Genomic DNA, 16,809 nt, shown 5'->3' with positions numbered 1-16,809 from the left:
GTATGCCAACGTAACTTCGATCAACATAATTTAGTAGTATAGAGATGCCCTCTGTTTCAGGGTTTTCTATAGGAGCCCAGAGCATTAAGCTGGTCCATTCATCCAAAAGATACAATCCACGTATTGCAATACACAGAGAGACCGGCCTCTCCTGAGCCCACATTCCAAAACCCACCATCTCCATTGGCACACACTGGCCCTGTTGCTGAGAGGCTGGATACTGAGCACACCTAGAAGGGTCCCATCAAAGCGAGGGGTTTGAGGTGCAATGGCAGGGGAAGTGTGTATAAGGAGCTTCTACTGCCCCTGCGAGTGCTGCACTGGGACTGGTACCTGTGCCGTGGGACTAACCAGAGAGCTGAAGTTTCCACAGCTCCTGCTCTGCTACCTGTCAGTGACATCAAATTCACTTAATATAAGAGAGCACCAGTGAAACGGGACCATTTTCATCAAATTCCAGAGATTTTCCAATGTCATCAGTTCAGCCCCCAAATCCTTTGGAAGCAAAACACAATATCCCTCTGCTGCCAGCATCTCATCACGTCCCTCCTTCCCCCCATGGCCCCTCAGCCTCCAGAATTACCTTCCTGGGACCTCCAGGACACAGCAGTGCTCCATTCGCTGGACTGCCCAGACCAACCAGCGCCCTGGCTCGGCTTGGATCGCACACGAGCAACATAGGTGCTGCCCGGCACAAGGGCATCACGCCTCAGCAGGCAGTGGGAGGCACTTGCGACTGACACCGAGGAAGATTTCTGTCAATGGGGAAGAGATAGCGAGGAGTCAGGGGCGGTGAAGAGAGAAAGAGAGAGAGAGACATGTTAGAGAGGCATGGGAGGATCCATTTCTTGGCAATTCTGCTCAGCCAAGCACAGCCAGCACTGTGATCCCTGGGTAAGGAGGAGCCAGATGCTCCTTGTGCAGGGCTCATTGCTCTTATAGCACACAGGCTGCTTTTTAATTGCTAGATCTCTGGTCTTAACCAGCCAAGGCCATGGCTGGACGGTACAGGACTTCTAAGATGCACACACAGCTAGCTGCAACATGCACGGACCCACGGTCTGGGCCATTCAGGTTTCAGAGGATCGGCTGGGTTCAGCAGCAGCCGAGCAGGTTTCAGAGGATTGCAAAGGGTTGTCTTCTGCAACCAAGAACAACACATGCCAATGCTTAAGCATATCTCATGCCTACCTCCCAGGATTCCCACTCCCGCTTGTAGGTCACTTCAAACTCCAATGCATCATATACCCAGTGGCTTCCCTTTCTCTCTCCAGCTGCTTCCCAGGCCAGCAAGAAGTTGCCTGCTTCTGTGACGTTGATCCAGAGCTTCTGAGGTGGGAGGGGCTGGACTGGAAATGAGAAGGGACAACATGGGTTGCAGTTATTAGTAGATGGGGATGGGGAGTGGGCAGAGGGCCTGTCTAGTTCTTATCTCCGTAAGGAAGGACCCAGATCTGCCTAACTTCAGGCTTTTGTGGGATTTATCAGGACTGCTGCAACAAAAAAAAAAAAAATCTAAGGCCTGTTGGCACTTGGCAGTGCAACAAGTAGAATTGCCAAGGCCATAGTGAAAATGGTGGTGAGCGGAACAGAAGGGTAATAGGGAATTGAGTGCTGTATTCATTTAAAGGTGAAGTCATATTAATGAATATTTTTCTGAGTAAAAAGGTTTGTTTGAGATCAGTTTTTTCCTAATGGCAGAGACACTCAGCCAGTGCAAGAAGGTGGGTCAACTGGGAGGAATACATCTGCCTTTTCCATTGTAGGCAGGCAAGGAAGGAATCCGTCCATCCATCATCCTCTAAGTGAGAAATGGGAACACGGGCCTCACAATGGAAATGAAACTATTCCTGGCAAGATAATAGGCTGACGTACAGAAGTAAGGTTCAAAGTTAGAGATCAGGATTCTTGACTAGGGTTAGGGGATCAGGCAGAGGAAGAAGTATTAATTTCAAAGGATCTCAAATATTCCTGGGGAGAAGAGAGCGGTGGGTGTCTCGCCCTTACCATTCTGGAAGAGGCTGATGTTCAGCTTGGCCTGCAGCAACCGATCAGGTTTGAAAGTGTAACTGTCATGCACTCCAACAGCGAAAAGGGTGCTGTTCCTGTAGCAGCTCCAGCCGACACAAAAGTCCTGGCCGACAGGCAGCCTCTTGGCTCCCTGAGGCTCACATGGGATCTGTATGCTTTTCCTGTGTGTAAAAAGAGAGACCTAGGAGAAGCTGATTTAGGTACAGATAGAAAATCCAAAATTAGGCTCCTGAGACTTTCCCCACATTCTGTTCTAGTCTATATAGATTCTTCTGCTGCACTCATCATCGTAGCATCTGAGCGCCTTCAAGTAGATCATTAAGCAATGTGACTTCACCTCTGTCATCTGTGGCTGGGTCTCTCATCCTCTCCCCAGGGGGGAAAGCATGTGAAGTGCAGTGTCTTGTGTTGGTAGGGATTTTTTTTTAAATATACACATGTTGCTATGTATTTATATTAAAGAAGGCATGTCAAAGAGATAGTCTCGCACTTGGAGTGGAAGGTGAGGTTGTGACTGTTGTTAAGTTTCCACAGAAGTTGATTCCACAGTCTCAGACTGGCCCCTGAGAAAGCTTTGTCTCCAGCACAGATGAGCATTACTCTCAGTGACAAGAGTTCCATTGTGCCAGAGGAGCAGAGTTGTCAACCACAATTTTTGTTCGAGAACATTAGATGGCCCATTAGATGGCTTGCGCCCCAACCCTGGAGAGCCTTGAAGATAAGGACGAGACCTTTAACTTGATTTACACACTGTAAGGAGAGTGATCACTTTAGATAAGCTATTACCAGCAGGAAAGTGGGGTGGGGGGAGAAAAAACCTTTTGTAGTGATAAACATCCATTTTTTCATGGTCTGTGTATATAAAAACATCTTCTGTATTTTCCACAGTATGCATCCGATGAAGTGAGCTCTAGCTCACGAAAGCTCATGCTCAAATAAATTGGTTAGTCTCTAAGGTGCCACAAGTACGCCTTTTCTTTTAACTTGATTTGAAATTCTGTGGGAAGCCAGTGTAGAGAGCGGAGGACAGTGGTGGTGAGTTCCTGGTAGCCTGAGGAGACACATTGCAGTGTCTGTACTAGCTGGAGTTTCCTACACACTGAAGGTTTCATGCCCAGGTACTTTGCCTTGCTGTGGTCCAGCTGAGAAGTGACAGAGGGGTGAATAACTGAAGCCAGGTCCTCTAGGATGGGACCGAGTCTCCCAGCCAACCAGAGATGATAAAAAGCGTTACTTACTGGCGCTGCTATGTGGGAGCTTAGGGTCGGCAAGGAATCCAAGAGTACTCCTTAACAATGGACAGAACTGACCGATTGTGGGTATGTGACTTCAGCCAAAAGAGACTGCACTGTGGGCGCAAACTCTTCAAAATGCTTTCCTCTGCCCACCAGCATCACCTCTATCTTGCTCTGGTCCAGCTTCAGCCAGCTGTTCTTCACCCATGAGCTGGTCTCATCCAAGCACTGGGACGTCTTGGTGGTAGTGGTGTGCTTGTGTGCGGTGAAGGGTAAGTAGTGAGCTGTGTTTCATTGGCATATTGCTGGCACTAGTGTCCATGTTGTCTGACTAGTTCACACTCATCCCAGGATCCATCCTCACAGCTCATCTTCTGATTGGACTCCAGAGCATTCTCTCCAAGGTCAAGTCCTTGTGCGGGTTCTTTTTCCAGAGGTGATGGGCTCACTTAGGTCCCAATCCAAAGCCCAGTGAAGTCAGCGGGAGTCCCTCCACTGACTTCAATAGGCATAGGATCAAGCCACTAATGATTTCAGCATCTCTTCCCCAAAAGACAATAGAGATGATACCTTCCTATTCCCCACCACTTCCCCCCACTCCTAAACCCTGACCTCTATTTTCCTTATCTCCCCATCTCTTGCTTTCCACACATCCCCTTTCTGTCCCTCTCCCTTTCTGCCCACCACATCACTCGGGGCCTGATGGCTCAGTTCCCCTCTCAGAAGGAAACAGATGTGGTGGGCAGATGCTGAGGTACACAGCCCAGTCACTCTGGGAGGAAACCCAATTGCATAACTAGGCATAACCACTTCTCTTTTCACAGCCTCTCCACCCATCCTTATTTTGCAGACATGACCTCACCAGAGCTATGTTCCTTCTGACGCTGCAACAAAGAAGAGCCAGGGGAAAGTTTGGGAGCAGGGAACCATCCCTCTCTCTTCTGCTGATGAATGAACCTCAACCCAACTGTATTCTAATGCCTCTTTCTCCACTCCAGGTGCAGTAAGCTAACAGGCCCTGCCATCACTCACAACTGGGATCCCCCAGAAAAATCAAGGGAGAGTGATAGAAAAGGTAATGAAAATAAACTGGTCAGCGCACCTTCCTGTATCTCCCCATCCTTCCAATGCAGACCTAAAAGAGTCTCCAAATTCCACCCCCCAGCAAGGCCAGCACAGGTGTCCACATGCGCCTCAAAGCCGGCTGCCAACTTGGATCCCTTTCCTTCCTCCCATTCCCAACTCTTAGGTTCAGCAGCCACAGGCCTCTTATGTCCTTCTGCAGCAGAGCAGGGCTCAGGCACTTACTTGTCTATATTGTCCTCATAGTGAAGAGTCACATTGAGGAAGCGACGTGCCTCTGTGCACTCCTGCCATGTGCAGGTCGTCTGGGAGGTGTAGTCATTGTAGCAGCGTAGGCTCTGCATCGGGAGGCTCTCTGCAGGGTGAAGGAAAGCACACCGCTTCCGGTGGGTCATAGAGATGGGCAGTGAGGAATAACGGGATGTGCACACCGGTGCCATGGCGGGAAGGGCAAAGATGGGGGAAGGAGGCGCGAAAGGGTAAACTCTCCCGGGAGTCTCTCGCATGTCAGTTAGCTCACGTGTCAGGGATGGCATGGACAAAAACCTCCCCCTCCCCGACGCTCACAATCCAGAGGCTGGAAAAGAGAGGTTTACTTACCAGAAGCTGTGGTAATGAGAGAATTGTCCCTGTGCATTCACAGTCTGGCTAACTTGTGTGGGTCTCTCATGATTTCGGTAATTAATTGATCTTTAAATATTCATGGTAAATAGGCCTAATGGCCTGTGATGGGATGTTAAATGGGGTGGGATCTAAGTTACCCAGGGAAGAATTTTCTGTAGTATCTGGCTGGTGAATCTTGCCCATTTGCTCAGGGTTTAGCTGATCGCCATATTTGGGGTTGGGAAGGAATTTTCCTCCAGGGCAGATTGGAAGAGGCCCTGGAGGTTTTTCGCCTTCCTCTGTAGCATGGGGCATGGGTCACTTGTTGGAGGATTCTTTGCTCCTTGAAGTCTTTAAACCATGATTTGAGGACTTCAATAGCTCAGACATAGGTGAGAGGTCACAGGAGTAGGTGGGTGAGATTCTGTGGCCTGCGTTGTGCAGGAGGTCAGACCAGATGATCATAATGGTCCCTTCTGACCTTAGTATCTATGTATCTATGAGTGTCGGGCTACTGAGTGTTTTTCTTAAAGCCCCAACATCTGCACTGAGGTTATTACCCGAGAATCTCACTTTTCATGTACAAAAAGTAAGTGTCTGACCTACACGGTTGGGAAGAGAAGCTTGAAGGATGAGCCCTAAATACACCAATGACAAACGACAAATCATCCCCACCTGTACCCCCGCAACTGTATTCTCATTCAAATCTCATGAAATTTAAGTCACTCTCAGGATTTTTTAGGCCTGACCCTTGATTTCTGAACACTGGGGGTTGGCAGTTCTGATTCGCATTGTGGGAGTTGTCCTGGTGGTGAGCACACACAACCCTCGTTGAAAGCCATGTCTGTGGGGGATGCATGAGCATCCTCAGAGTGTCATGGGTCAGACGACCTCCTCTGCATACTGGAGTGTGCCCACCAACCGCCTCCATTCCTTCTCCTGAACTGCTTTATTATTGTTGAATTATTTCAGAAGGTGTCGCTAGCAGTAATGCACTATATGACGTCACATGATGTCAAGTCATGCCATAAAATGCCCAAGTGAAGGACTCGGCAATGAAGTGGGCTGTCCTGGTGTGAGCATGGGATTTGGACCTGAGAATAGATCACATAGCTTAATAGCCTCAGAGGTCAGATAGGCCTGGAGACTTGGGTGTCTTTCCCTGAGCATGTGAGAGATGAAAGCCCTGCCAATAGCACATTGGGCTAGGGAGTGTGATTGCCCCAGCACATCAGACATCAGACATGCACATCCACCTCTGGAAAGGTGTGCATGTGCATGTGATGTGCATGAGGCACCTCCTCTGAAACCCGTTTTAGGGTCTGTACGGGGTCTGGGCTTGGTGCAGAGCTGGGGCAGCAGGGGCTCAGAGGGAACATTGAGGAATTTGTAGAAATTCCTCCCTCTCTAAGGTACACTGACCTAGAACAAAGCAACAAACAACTAGCTCTAACAGTGGTGGGCAAACTACGGCCCGTGGGCCGCATCCGGCCCTTCAGATGTATTAATCCAGTTCTGTGTGCCTCCTGGAAGCAGTGGCATGTCCCCTCTCCGGCTCCTACGTGTAGGGGCAGCCAGGGGGCTCTGTACGCTGCCCCTGCCCCAAGCGCCACACCCACAGCTCCCATTGGCCAGGAACCACGGCCAATGGGAGCTGTAGGGTCGGCACCTGCGGACGGGGCAGCGCACAGAGCAGCCTTGCTGTGCCTCCGCATAGGAGCTGGAGAGTGGACATGCCGCTGCTTCCAGGAGCTGCTTCAGATAAGCGCCACCTGGAGACTGCACCCCTGACACCCTCCACGCCCTAATCCGCTGCCCCAGCCCTGATCCCCCTCCCACCCTCCGAACCCTTTGGTCCGAGCCCAGAGCACCCTCCTGCACCCACAACTCCTCATGCCCAGCCCCACCCCAGAGCCCTCAACCCCCTCCCCCAGCCCGGAACTCCCTCCTGCACCCTGAATTCCTCATTTCTGTCCCCACCCCAGAGCCCGCACGCCCAGCCAGAGCCCTCACCCCCTCCCACACCCCAACCCCCAATTTTGTGAGCATTCATGGCCTGCCATACAATTTCCATACCCAGATGTGGCCCTTGGGCCAAAAAGTTTGCCCACCCCTGAACTAGCTCTAACTGTGCACAGATGGGGGATTAAACCTAGAAACAGGAGCAGTCAATGGACATGACAGAGGGTCCTGTTTGTTCTCTGCAGTGGTAAAGAAGGAACTAAGGCAGTTCAGAGGGATGGACACTCCTAGACATGGGCCTTTGACACTGACACTGGTGACTTACTCTGTCTCCCTGCCCCTCACATATTCCCCCCTCCTCTCTGTCTCTCTCTCACACACACCTCACACAGAGTCATCCTCCCATTTGTCCACACCTCCAAATGGTTATTCGTTCACTTACACTCCCACCTGAATCTACATGTCATTCTATCCCTCCACGCTCCTTCAGAGGTCTGTCTATCCCTGCACTGCACCTCCAGTTCATCCACCTACTCACCAGCCGGCTTGTTCACACATTTGCACAATAGCCCACCTGTCCATCCATCCATCTACTCACTCTCCTGCACTTCCATCCATCCACTTCTCCATTCATCTACTTCTCCATTCGGCCATTTCTCCATTCAGCCATGCACCCTCCCACCTGTAAGTCCATCCACATTTCCATGCACTTACCATACCATCCATTCACATAAACAATCGCCCTCTTGCCTGTCAATCTAGTCACCAACAGATACATCTGGAATGGCAGAGGGAGCAGTCGAGCAGAGGAAAGGGGGAAAGAAGGAAAGGGAATGGAGGAGAGTAAAGGGACTGGAAGGAGGGGAGGGAAAATGACAAAAAGGGCAGGGAAGAAAAAGAAGCTGAAAAGAAACTGAAACTCACCTCGAGATTCTCCGAACCTGAAAGCCCAGCACAGAGCCAGCAGAGCACTCCAGAACGCCTTCATGTTCATGCCAGCCTGAGCCCACCAGCTCAGTCCTACTCCCTGTGCTCTGGGCTGGTCGCCGGCCTGGGGTTCTTGTACTCACACTTGTTCACTGCTTCTTTGTCACCTGTTAAATGTGGAAGCCAAGCTGTGATGGTCAGGTGGGGGAGGTTGGGACCTTCTATGAGATACAAAACCTCCCCTCCCTGCACTGAGGGGACCTTTCACTGATCCATCAAGGCCACAAGGAACCATTAGGTCACCTAGTCAGACCACCTGTAGGACACAGGCTGGAGAATAGAATTTACTTCCAGGACCGATTCATTGCAGGATAGAGGGGAATTCAGTCTCCATGTTCATTCACCACTGGGCTTTCCCCACACATATACACATCTCCCTCATTTGTTCTCAAGCCTGCCCTAGAGACTCACCATCCTACCCTACCCCACCCCATCTCCCCCACTCATATACATCTCCCCTCTCTTGGGATGAGATGGGGATTCAGTCTTCATGTTCCTTCAGTTCTGGGCTTCTACCCCATCTGCTTCTCCTCCAGCAAGCCCGCAGGTGAGAATTGCTTTGAAGTGATTCCAACTGGCAGTTTGCAGCCAGCTCCCCGGGAATTGCTTTGGGACCCTGACCCACAGGCATAATCCCAAAGGAGCTTTAGTGTCTCTTTTTGTGGGATCTAGCATTGAATTCAGTGGTGCAAAGAGCATGGCCAAATTCTCCATGGGGGTAACTCAACGGAAGTTAGAATTGCACCACTGGAGAATGTGCCCCCATATTACTGCTTTCTAAAGAGCATGACAGACGCCCCCTGCCTTGGCCCCAGCCACAGAGCCACGCCTCTGTGCTCTGGCGATGTCTGATCAGTGGCTTTTTCCCACTTTGCGGGAGCATGGAGTTGGGGAGCCATCCAGAACAACCCCCAGCTTCCTAAATGCCATTTCCTTTGATAGAATCTGGTGTGCTAGACAAGTGAACATTCACCACAGAGAAGAGATCCCACTGTGACTGATGGCTCCAGAGCTCGTGAGCCCTTGTCTGTCTGGGGACAGGCTCTCTTTGCCACGTACCCTTCCCCCAGTAAAGGCGGAGTTTCCTCACCTGAGCCAAGAGTTGCCGGTGGGACAGCCGCCTCACAGCAGGTGGATCGCTGGCCCGCTCAGTTCTCAGTTCCTGGCAGCTGGAGCGACTTTACGCATACAGGAATCAGCAATGACCACGGCTGTCCAAAACTGGAATGGATCCCCATGGGAAATAATGAACCTGGGGTATTCCCCACGCCTTTTGCCCTCTGAGGGCTTCCACACCCCTATCTGCCTCCTTTCAGGGAGTAGACACAGTCCTGAGCACTCTGGATTTGGAGGGTGAGACTCAGACTCTGAACTTCCTATTTTTGCAGTTTGTTTCATACCCTCGGAGCGCCTACTGATGCAGTTCTTAAAATCTGGGCGGGGAAGGAAGTATTTCTCTTTTCATTGTTATATTGTATTGTTTCTGATTAAACAGTTTCCAGGAATCAGGGGACATGGTTTTCTTGAAATCAAGAGTAATATGCTGCTAACAGAGGCTAGCCCTTGCTTCCTACCTCCTTGCCCCCTCCCGCCACCCCCTCAGACCCTTGGGAAGAAGACAGAAGGAAAAGGGAAGTCGTTCCCTCCCTTCTTGTCCCCTGTTTGTTTCATCCACCTGCTGTATCTTCCCATAACCTAGATTGTAGATCTTTGGGGGAAGGGATTACTCTTTACTACATTGACCCCTGGAGTCCCAGTGAATTCAGTGAGCTTTGGATCATACTTTAAATAATAAAGAGAGCACAAGAGGAGCTAGAAGAAAATTAGAGGGTGGAAATGTAGGATAACTCACCCAAGAATCCCACATGGTTTTAAATACAACTTCCTGTAACTACCAATTAGCCTTCAACCTAGAGGCCCATGAAGTGGGCTATGGAGAGTTGTGAGTGTCAAAGATGGGGCCCTCTAAAGCCTAGCAGCCCTTTGGCATGGTTATAAGGGTCAAGGTGGGGCATGAAGGCAGACTGGGGGCCACCATTCCTCTGAGGTTGGTTGTAAAGGCATTTATAGGCCACGGATGGGGCACTCTGCAGTGCAGTGCCCAGGGAGACTGTGTGTAAGGGGCACGGCGTGGGGTTACTGGCGACAATGGCAGGCTATAAAAGGTTATATCAGACTGAGTGTTAGGACGCACTGTAGTCCAGCAGCCCCATGAGACAGGCTGCAAGGGGCCAGAATGAGTCAGACCCAAGTGTAGAGCTCCATTTGCTACAGGGTACATCTGCACTTCAAGCTGGGGTGTGATTCCCAGTTCCAGGAGACATACTAATGCTAGTTTAAAAGACAATACCGACACCAGTGTGAGCAATGGGAAGAGCTAGCAGCCCCCAGTACGTACCCATCCAAGACCCTAGGCACAGTGAAAGTATATGGGAACAAGACCCTGGGAATCGTTCCCTGCATAGCTTATCAGAAGGGACTTTTGTGATCATCTAGTTTGACTGCCTAACTCAGGCCATAGGACTTCCCTGAATTAAATTCCTCCATGAACTAGTGCAGCTCTTTTAGAAAAACAGCCAATGTTGATTTTAACATTTCCAGTAATGGCAAATCCGCCACAGCCCTTGCTAAATTGTTCACTGATAAAAATGTTAAATAGTGTAGGGCCAACAACAAATCCCTATGGACCCCACTTGCAGTACAGTGATGATTTCCCATTTACAGTTACTTTCTGAGACCTATCCATTAGTCAGCTTTTAATCCATTTAATGTGTCGTGTTGATTTTGAATCAGTCTAGTTTCTTAATCAAAATATCCGGCAGTACCAATTCAAATGCCTTACAGAAAGCAAAGTATATTATATCTACACTAGAGCTTCATCAGCCAAACTAGTAATCTCATAAAAAATATCGAATCTGACAAGATTGATTTGCCATGAACCCATGTTGATTGGTATTAATTATATTACTCACATTTAATTCTTTACTAATTGAGTTCCATCTCAGCTGCTCCATTAATTTACCTGGGATCAATGTCAGATTGACAGGCCTATAATATCCAGGTCATCCTGTTTACCTTTTTAAAGTATTGACACAACATTAGGTTACTTCCTGTCTTCCGGAACTTTTCCAGTGTTCTAAGACTTACTGAAATTCAACATTAACAGCCCAGACGTCCTCAAGCACCTCTTGTAAATTCCTGGACCTGCTGATTTAAAGATATCTAACTCATAGGCACTGACTCTGTGGGTGCTCCAGAGCTGGAGCACCCATGGATAAAAATTAGTGGGTGCTTAGCACTCACTGGCAGCCAGCTCCCCCTCTTGCCCCTGCACCTCCCCCTCCCTCCAAGCATCTACTGCCTGCCGCAATCAGCTGTTTCGCAGCATGCAGGAGGCTCTGGGAGTGAGGGGGAAGAGTGGGGATGGGGCATGATGGAGGGAGGGGAAGAACTGGGTGGGAAAGATGTGGGGCGGGAAGAGGTAGGGAAGGGGTGGGGGGTGGGGGGAACGGGTCGGGTGGGGGAGGGGCCTGGGGCAGAGCCGGGGGTTGAGAACCCCCTGGGCCTGGAGGAAGCTGGCACCTATGGTCTAGTAGCTGCTGTTTAACATCCTTCTCAGTTACTATTAGAATGGAGAGTCTTTCATCTTCATCATACAATATGAATACATCACCCTGCCTTCCCCCCCCCCCCAGAAATACAGAACAGAAATGGTCATAGATAAGGCCTTACCAAATTCACGGCCATGAAAAACACATCACGGACCCGTGAAATCTGGTCTCACCCCGTGAAATCTGGTCTTTTGTGTGCTTTTACCCTATACTATACAGATTTCACAGGGGAGACCAGCATTTCTCCAGTTGGGACTCCTGACCCAAAAGGGAGTTGTAGGGAGGTCGCAAGGTTATTTTAGGGGGGGTCGTGGTATTGCCACCCTTACTTCTGTGCTGCCTTCAGAGCTGGGTGGCCAGAGAGAGGCAGCTGTTGGCATGGCGCCCAGCTCTGAAGGCAGTGCCCCATTAGCAGCAGCGCAGAAGTAAGTGTGGCAATACCATGCCATGCCACCGCTACTTCTGTGCTGCTGCATGCAGAGCTGGGCGGCCAGAGAGTGGCGGCTGCTGACTGAGGGCCCAGCTCTGCAGGCAGCAGCACAGAAGTAAGGGTGGGAATACCACACCATGCCATCCTTCCTTCTGCGCTGCTGCTGGCGGCGGCGCTGCCTTCAGAGCTGGGCTCCCGGCCGGCAGCCGCCGCTCTCCAGCTGCCCGGCTCTGAAGGCAGCGCCGCCGCCAGCAACAGCACAGAAGTAAGAGTAGCAGCACCGCAACCCCCCCTACAATGACCTTGCGACCCTCCACCCCTCCTTTTTGGGTCAGGACCCCTACAATTATAACATCATGAAATTTCAGATTTAAATAGCTGAAATCATGACATTTACTATTCTTTAAATCCTATGACTGTAAAATTGACCAAAATGGACCGTGAATTTGGTAGAGCCCTAGTCATAGAAAACATCTGCCATTTCTGTACTACTGACAATTCTACCATTGCTGTCTAGTAATAGACCCGTACCATTGTTGGGACGTCTGTCCATGGAATTTCAGTACTGTAGCAAAGATTTCACAGGAGTTCCTCACTGTAGTGAGAACAGGGGGAGGGAGAAGGGTCTGTGACCAGGCAGTGAGGGCGTGTGTATAGGAAAGCATGTGAGCAAGGAGCAGAGTGGAAGCGTATGCAGAAGAAGAAGGGTTTGCTTTGTATCACACTGCAGAATCAAATGATTCTCCACAGTCCAGGGTGATTTTTGCCAGATACAGGTTTCCTGTTTGCCAGAGGTCATTCTCCCTCCCTTTCCTTCCCCTGCAAAACAACCCCGCATTCACAGAATTGGCTTGCAAGATTGGTGGTGGAGGGATGTGTCTCTTCTAGTCAAAAAAAACCTTCAGGTTTCCTTTGCTCAAGTAAACTCCAGGGCTAAGTGACAGGTGATCCAGCACAAAGCTCCTAAGCCTCTAGGGGGCTTTGTAACCTGGGCCCGTCAATCAGCTTTCAGATGGCTGGCTGGTCCCTTGTCTCACCCAGAGGACAAATTGTGAGCCAATCAATTACCGCATCCCGTGTTATTTCAGTCCTCTTCTTTCCCCTCCCCGCTCCAACCCTGCAAGGCCTGGAAAGTGGAAGTTGGATTTAGTTTTGTAAAAGACACAATCTCCATCACGCTTTCAGTCCGTGAAAAATACAAGACATCACCTGTGTCCAGGCTGGGTGTACGCTAATTGGTTGTGGAATCAGATGTGCTTGGATCCTTCAGCTGAACGCCTTCACACTTGGCAAGTTGGAACAAAGAAGAGACTTCCAGCACAATCTGCCATGGCCCCTCCCCAGGCTGTTCTAATTAGCAGAAGTTCTCTTCCCTTCCCCCACTGCACAATGGACCAACTTCAGAGAAGAGAAATAAGTGTTTATAATTCAAAGCAACAAGCCTTTGGAGCAGGGATGCTCAGCTTTATTAAGGCTTATAATACTGTCTCACATGACCGTCTCATAAACAAATTAGAGAAATATAACCTAGACAAACTTACTAGAAGGTGGGTGCACAATTGGTTGGAAAAGTATACCCGGTAAGTAGTTATCAATGGTTCACAGTTTAGCTGGAAAGGCATACCGAGTGGGGTCCTGCAAGAATAATAGATTCTGCAGGGGAGATGCTACAATTACACCTTTGGCTCACCAGGAGCTGCTGTGGTGACAGAGGAGAGGGCAGCTGGCTCACCACCAAAACCGCCAACCAGAGAGGAAGGGGTACTTTGGCCTTGGCCCCCAACTTCTACATAGATTCCGGCGCCATTGCCTGCAGGGATCTGTCCTGGTCTGGTTCTATTTAATATCTTCATTAATGAGTTGGCTAATGACATAGAGAGCAGACTTATAAAATTAGTGGACAAGACCAAGCTGGGAGAGATTGCAAGCACTTTGGAGAACAGGATTGGAATTCAAAATGATCTTGGCATACTGGAGAAATGATCTGAAATAAATAGGATGAAAAATGCAAAGCACTACACTTTGGGAGGAATAATTAACTGTACAGATACAAAATGGGAAATGACTGCCTAGCAAGGAGTATTGCAGAAAAGGAGCTGGGACTTATAGTGGATCATCAACTAAATGAGTCAACAAGTAATACTCTTGGAAAGAAAGAAAGAAAGAAAGAAAGAAAGAAAGAAAGAAAGAAAGAAAGAAAGAAAGAAAGAAAGAAAGAAAGAAAGAAAGAAAGAAAGAAAGAAAGAAAGAAAACCAAACGTCATGCTGGGATGTATTAGCAGGAGTGTTGTAAGCAAGACACAAGTAGTAATTCTTCCACTCTACTCAGCATGGATGAGGCTTCCACTGCAGTACTGTGTCCAGTTTCTGGCACCACACTTCAGGAAAGATGTGGAAAAATTGAGAAAGTCCAGAGGAGAGCAACAAAAATGAGTAAACATACATGACCCAGGAGAAAAGAATGAAAAAATTGGGTTTGTTTAGTCTGGAAAAGAGAAGACTAAAGGGGGACATGATAACAGTCTTCAAGTATGCAAAAGACTGTTATAAAGATGAAGGTGATAAAGTGTGCTCCTTAACCACTGAGGACAGGACAAGTAGTAATGGGTTTAAATTGCTGCAAGGGATGTTTAGGTTGGACATTAGGAAAAGCTTCCTAACTGTCAGGATGGTTAAACACTGGAACAAATTACCTAGGGAGGTTGTGGAGTCTCCCTCATTGGAGATTTTTAAGAACAGGCTAGACAAACACCTGTCAGGGAGGGGCTAGAGCAATGCTCTTCACGATTTTTGAAGTGGGGGCCACTCTGGCAAAAAACCTTCAATGTGAGAGCCACATCAACTGCTAAATTAACACACTGCTTGCTACTCCTTAATGATGTAATGTTACAGAGCCACTCGTGTAACTAAAACAAAATCTACTTGTACAATAAAACGATATTCCTTTTATAAAATAATAACCAGGAAAATATATGGAATTAAAAAGGCACCTATGCTAGTAAACTTTTTAAGAGCAGAATAATGCAAAACTTACTTTAAAAACTGGATGAGCGAAAGTGCGCTTGTTCTTCTTTGACTTCGTTCATGCGGTATTTGTAATCTGTCATCGCAATCCTAGTAAGACAGTCCAAATGTTCCGTGGTCAATTTGTTCCCCTGTTTTCTTTTCATAATATTCATTGTTGAAAATGTGGATTTGCAGGTATACATACAGACAAAAAATGACAGCATTTTTTGCACACGATGTTTCAGAGATGGATATTGTGTATCAGGAACCATGTTCCAGAAATGATAAACACCTGTCTTAAATTCAGACTTCATGTTGTCATTTGTCTGAAGTTCCACAATTTCACTCCCCAGTTTAGCACAGTCAGAACAAATGTCTATGATAACTGGTGACAGAGATGTCACTGACACATGGAAGGGGTTCTCAATTAAATGAAAAAACTCCTTGTACTCCATTACGTCTTTGAATCGAGACTCTAATTCCACCCTCAATTCTCCCACTACTTGTACAAATGAATTGTAATTGAAATGTTTCAAAAGCTCGGGATTTTCTGAGGTAACTGCTCTGAGTTTTGGAAAGTGAACAAACTGTGTGTCGGGAATGAATAATGTCGTAATCTTGTTTTGAAAAGCAGTTACGAAACGCAGCATGTTACTAGGAAGTTTCTGTTTCCCTTGCAACTGGAGATTTAGTGCATTCAGATGGCAAGTGATGTCAGTCAATAATGCCAGCTTAATTATCCACTCTGGATTTTCTAAGTCTTTCTCCTTCTTCTCCTTGCTTTCAAGGAATTCATGAATCTGAAGAAGGAGACACAAAAATCTTTCAAGGACCCTGCCACAAGATAACCATCTCACTTGATTGTGCATCAGTAGGTCACAATACTCTGTCTTATATTCTTCCAGTAATGCTCAAAACTGCCAGTGATTCAGCACTCTTGAAACAATAAAATTGACCACCTTTGCAACCAACTGCATGACACTTTGCATTTCACTATTTTTTAGTTTACCCACAATTGCTTCTTGGTGTATAATGCAATGAAACACGGCGATTAGGGTATTTCCTTTTGTTCCCTCTTCAGGCCAATCAATCCATTCTCCTTCCCTTGCATATTTGGTGCACTGTCTGTACACAGTCCAAGTTATTCTCAGCAAAAAAATCGAGTAGGGCAGTCAAAATGTTTTCCCCTTTTGTTAGACCTTTCAAAGGTATTAAACACAGCAGTTCTTCCCGGAATAATTCTTCTTTGGGGAAACAAACCCAGACACACAATTGTGTGACATCACATATATCTGTATTTTCATCCACTGCTATGCTAAAACAGGGTGCTGACAAAATATTGGCGGTTAACTGTTGTCAGATTTCTTTTCTGACTTCCTCCATCCTACTCATTATGGTTGTGTCAGACAGTTTGCAGCCCTTTTATTTGCTTTAGGATTGCATTTTTTTTATTGAAATCAGCATACAGGATTTCTGCAGAAGCCAGAAAACACTCTTTAATGACCTCTGTGTCAGTAAATGCCTTTTTATGTCTTGCTAAAATCCATGCGATTTCACAAGATGCGCCTGTCAAACATCCTGCAATGGACCTTGATCTCTGTATTATTGTTTGCTGGCCTTTTAGTGAAACAGCAAGTTGTTCAATTTTACTTTTTCTTAGTGTAAGTGGGGAGGGGAATGGTCCCCCTATTGTAGGGAACTCTCCTGGCTTATACACCACCCCGGTGAAATGGGCTAGCGAAAGGATCTGAGCCCTCGCTCCCACTTCCTTTACCCAGGGCTCCCCTTCCACTCTCCCGTATGACAGAGCCCTCATAACCCCAACAAGACTGGGCCCAGGATTCCTGGGGGGCTCGACCCC

The 16,809-nt window shown here is 48.1% G+C and overlaps 1 protein-coding gene across 1 annotated transcript in view; it reads right to left on the bottom strand.

Annotated features, from left to right (window-relative positions):
- Positions 1–15,125, bottom strand: part of LOC311521511 (cytokine receptor common subunit beta-like) — a 37,432-nt gene extending 22,307 nt beyond the window's left edge. Inside the window, exons 1-7 of the mRNA XM_084629839.1 lie at positions 14,977–15,125; positions 8,992–9,122; positions 7,839–8,008; positions 4,575–4,704; positions 2,008–2,192; positions 1,192–1,349; positions 584–755 (exon numbers count right to left, since the gene is read on the bottom strand). Coding sequence (XP_084485965.1) covers positions 584–755; positions 1,192–1,349; positions 2,008–2,192; positions 4,575–4,704; positions 7,839–7,908 — 715 coding nt within the window. The 5' untranslated portion in view covers positions 7,909–8,008; positions 8,992–9,122; positions 14,977–15,125. The remainder of the gene's footprint in view (positions 1–583; positions 756–1,191; positions 1,350–2,007; positions 2,193–4,574; positions 4,705–7,838; positions 8,009–8,991; positions 9,123–14,976) is intronic.
- Between the last annotated feature and the right edge of the window lie 1,684 nt (positions 15,126–16,809).

This window comes from Lepidochelys olivacea (assembly GCF_965140295.1).
Source record: "Lepidochelys olivacea isolate rLepOli2 genome assembly, chromosome: 1".
NCBI lineage: Eukaryota > Metazoa > Chordata > Testudines > Cheloniidae > Lepidochelys > Lepidochelys olivacea.
This window is presented reverse-complemented; position numbering and strand designations above follow the sequence as displayed.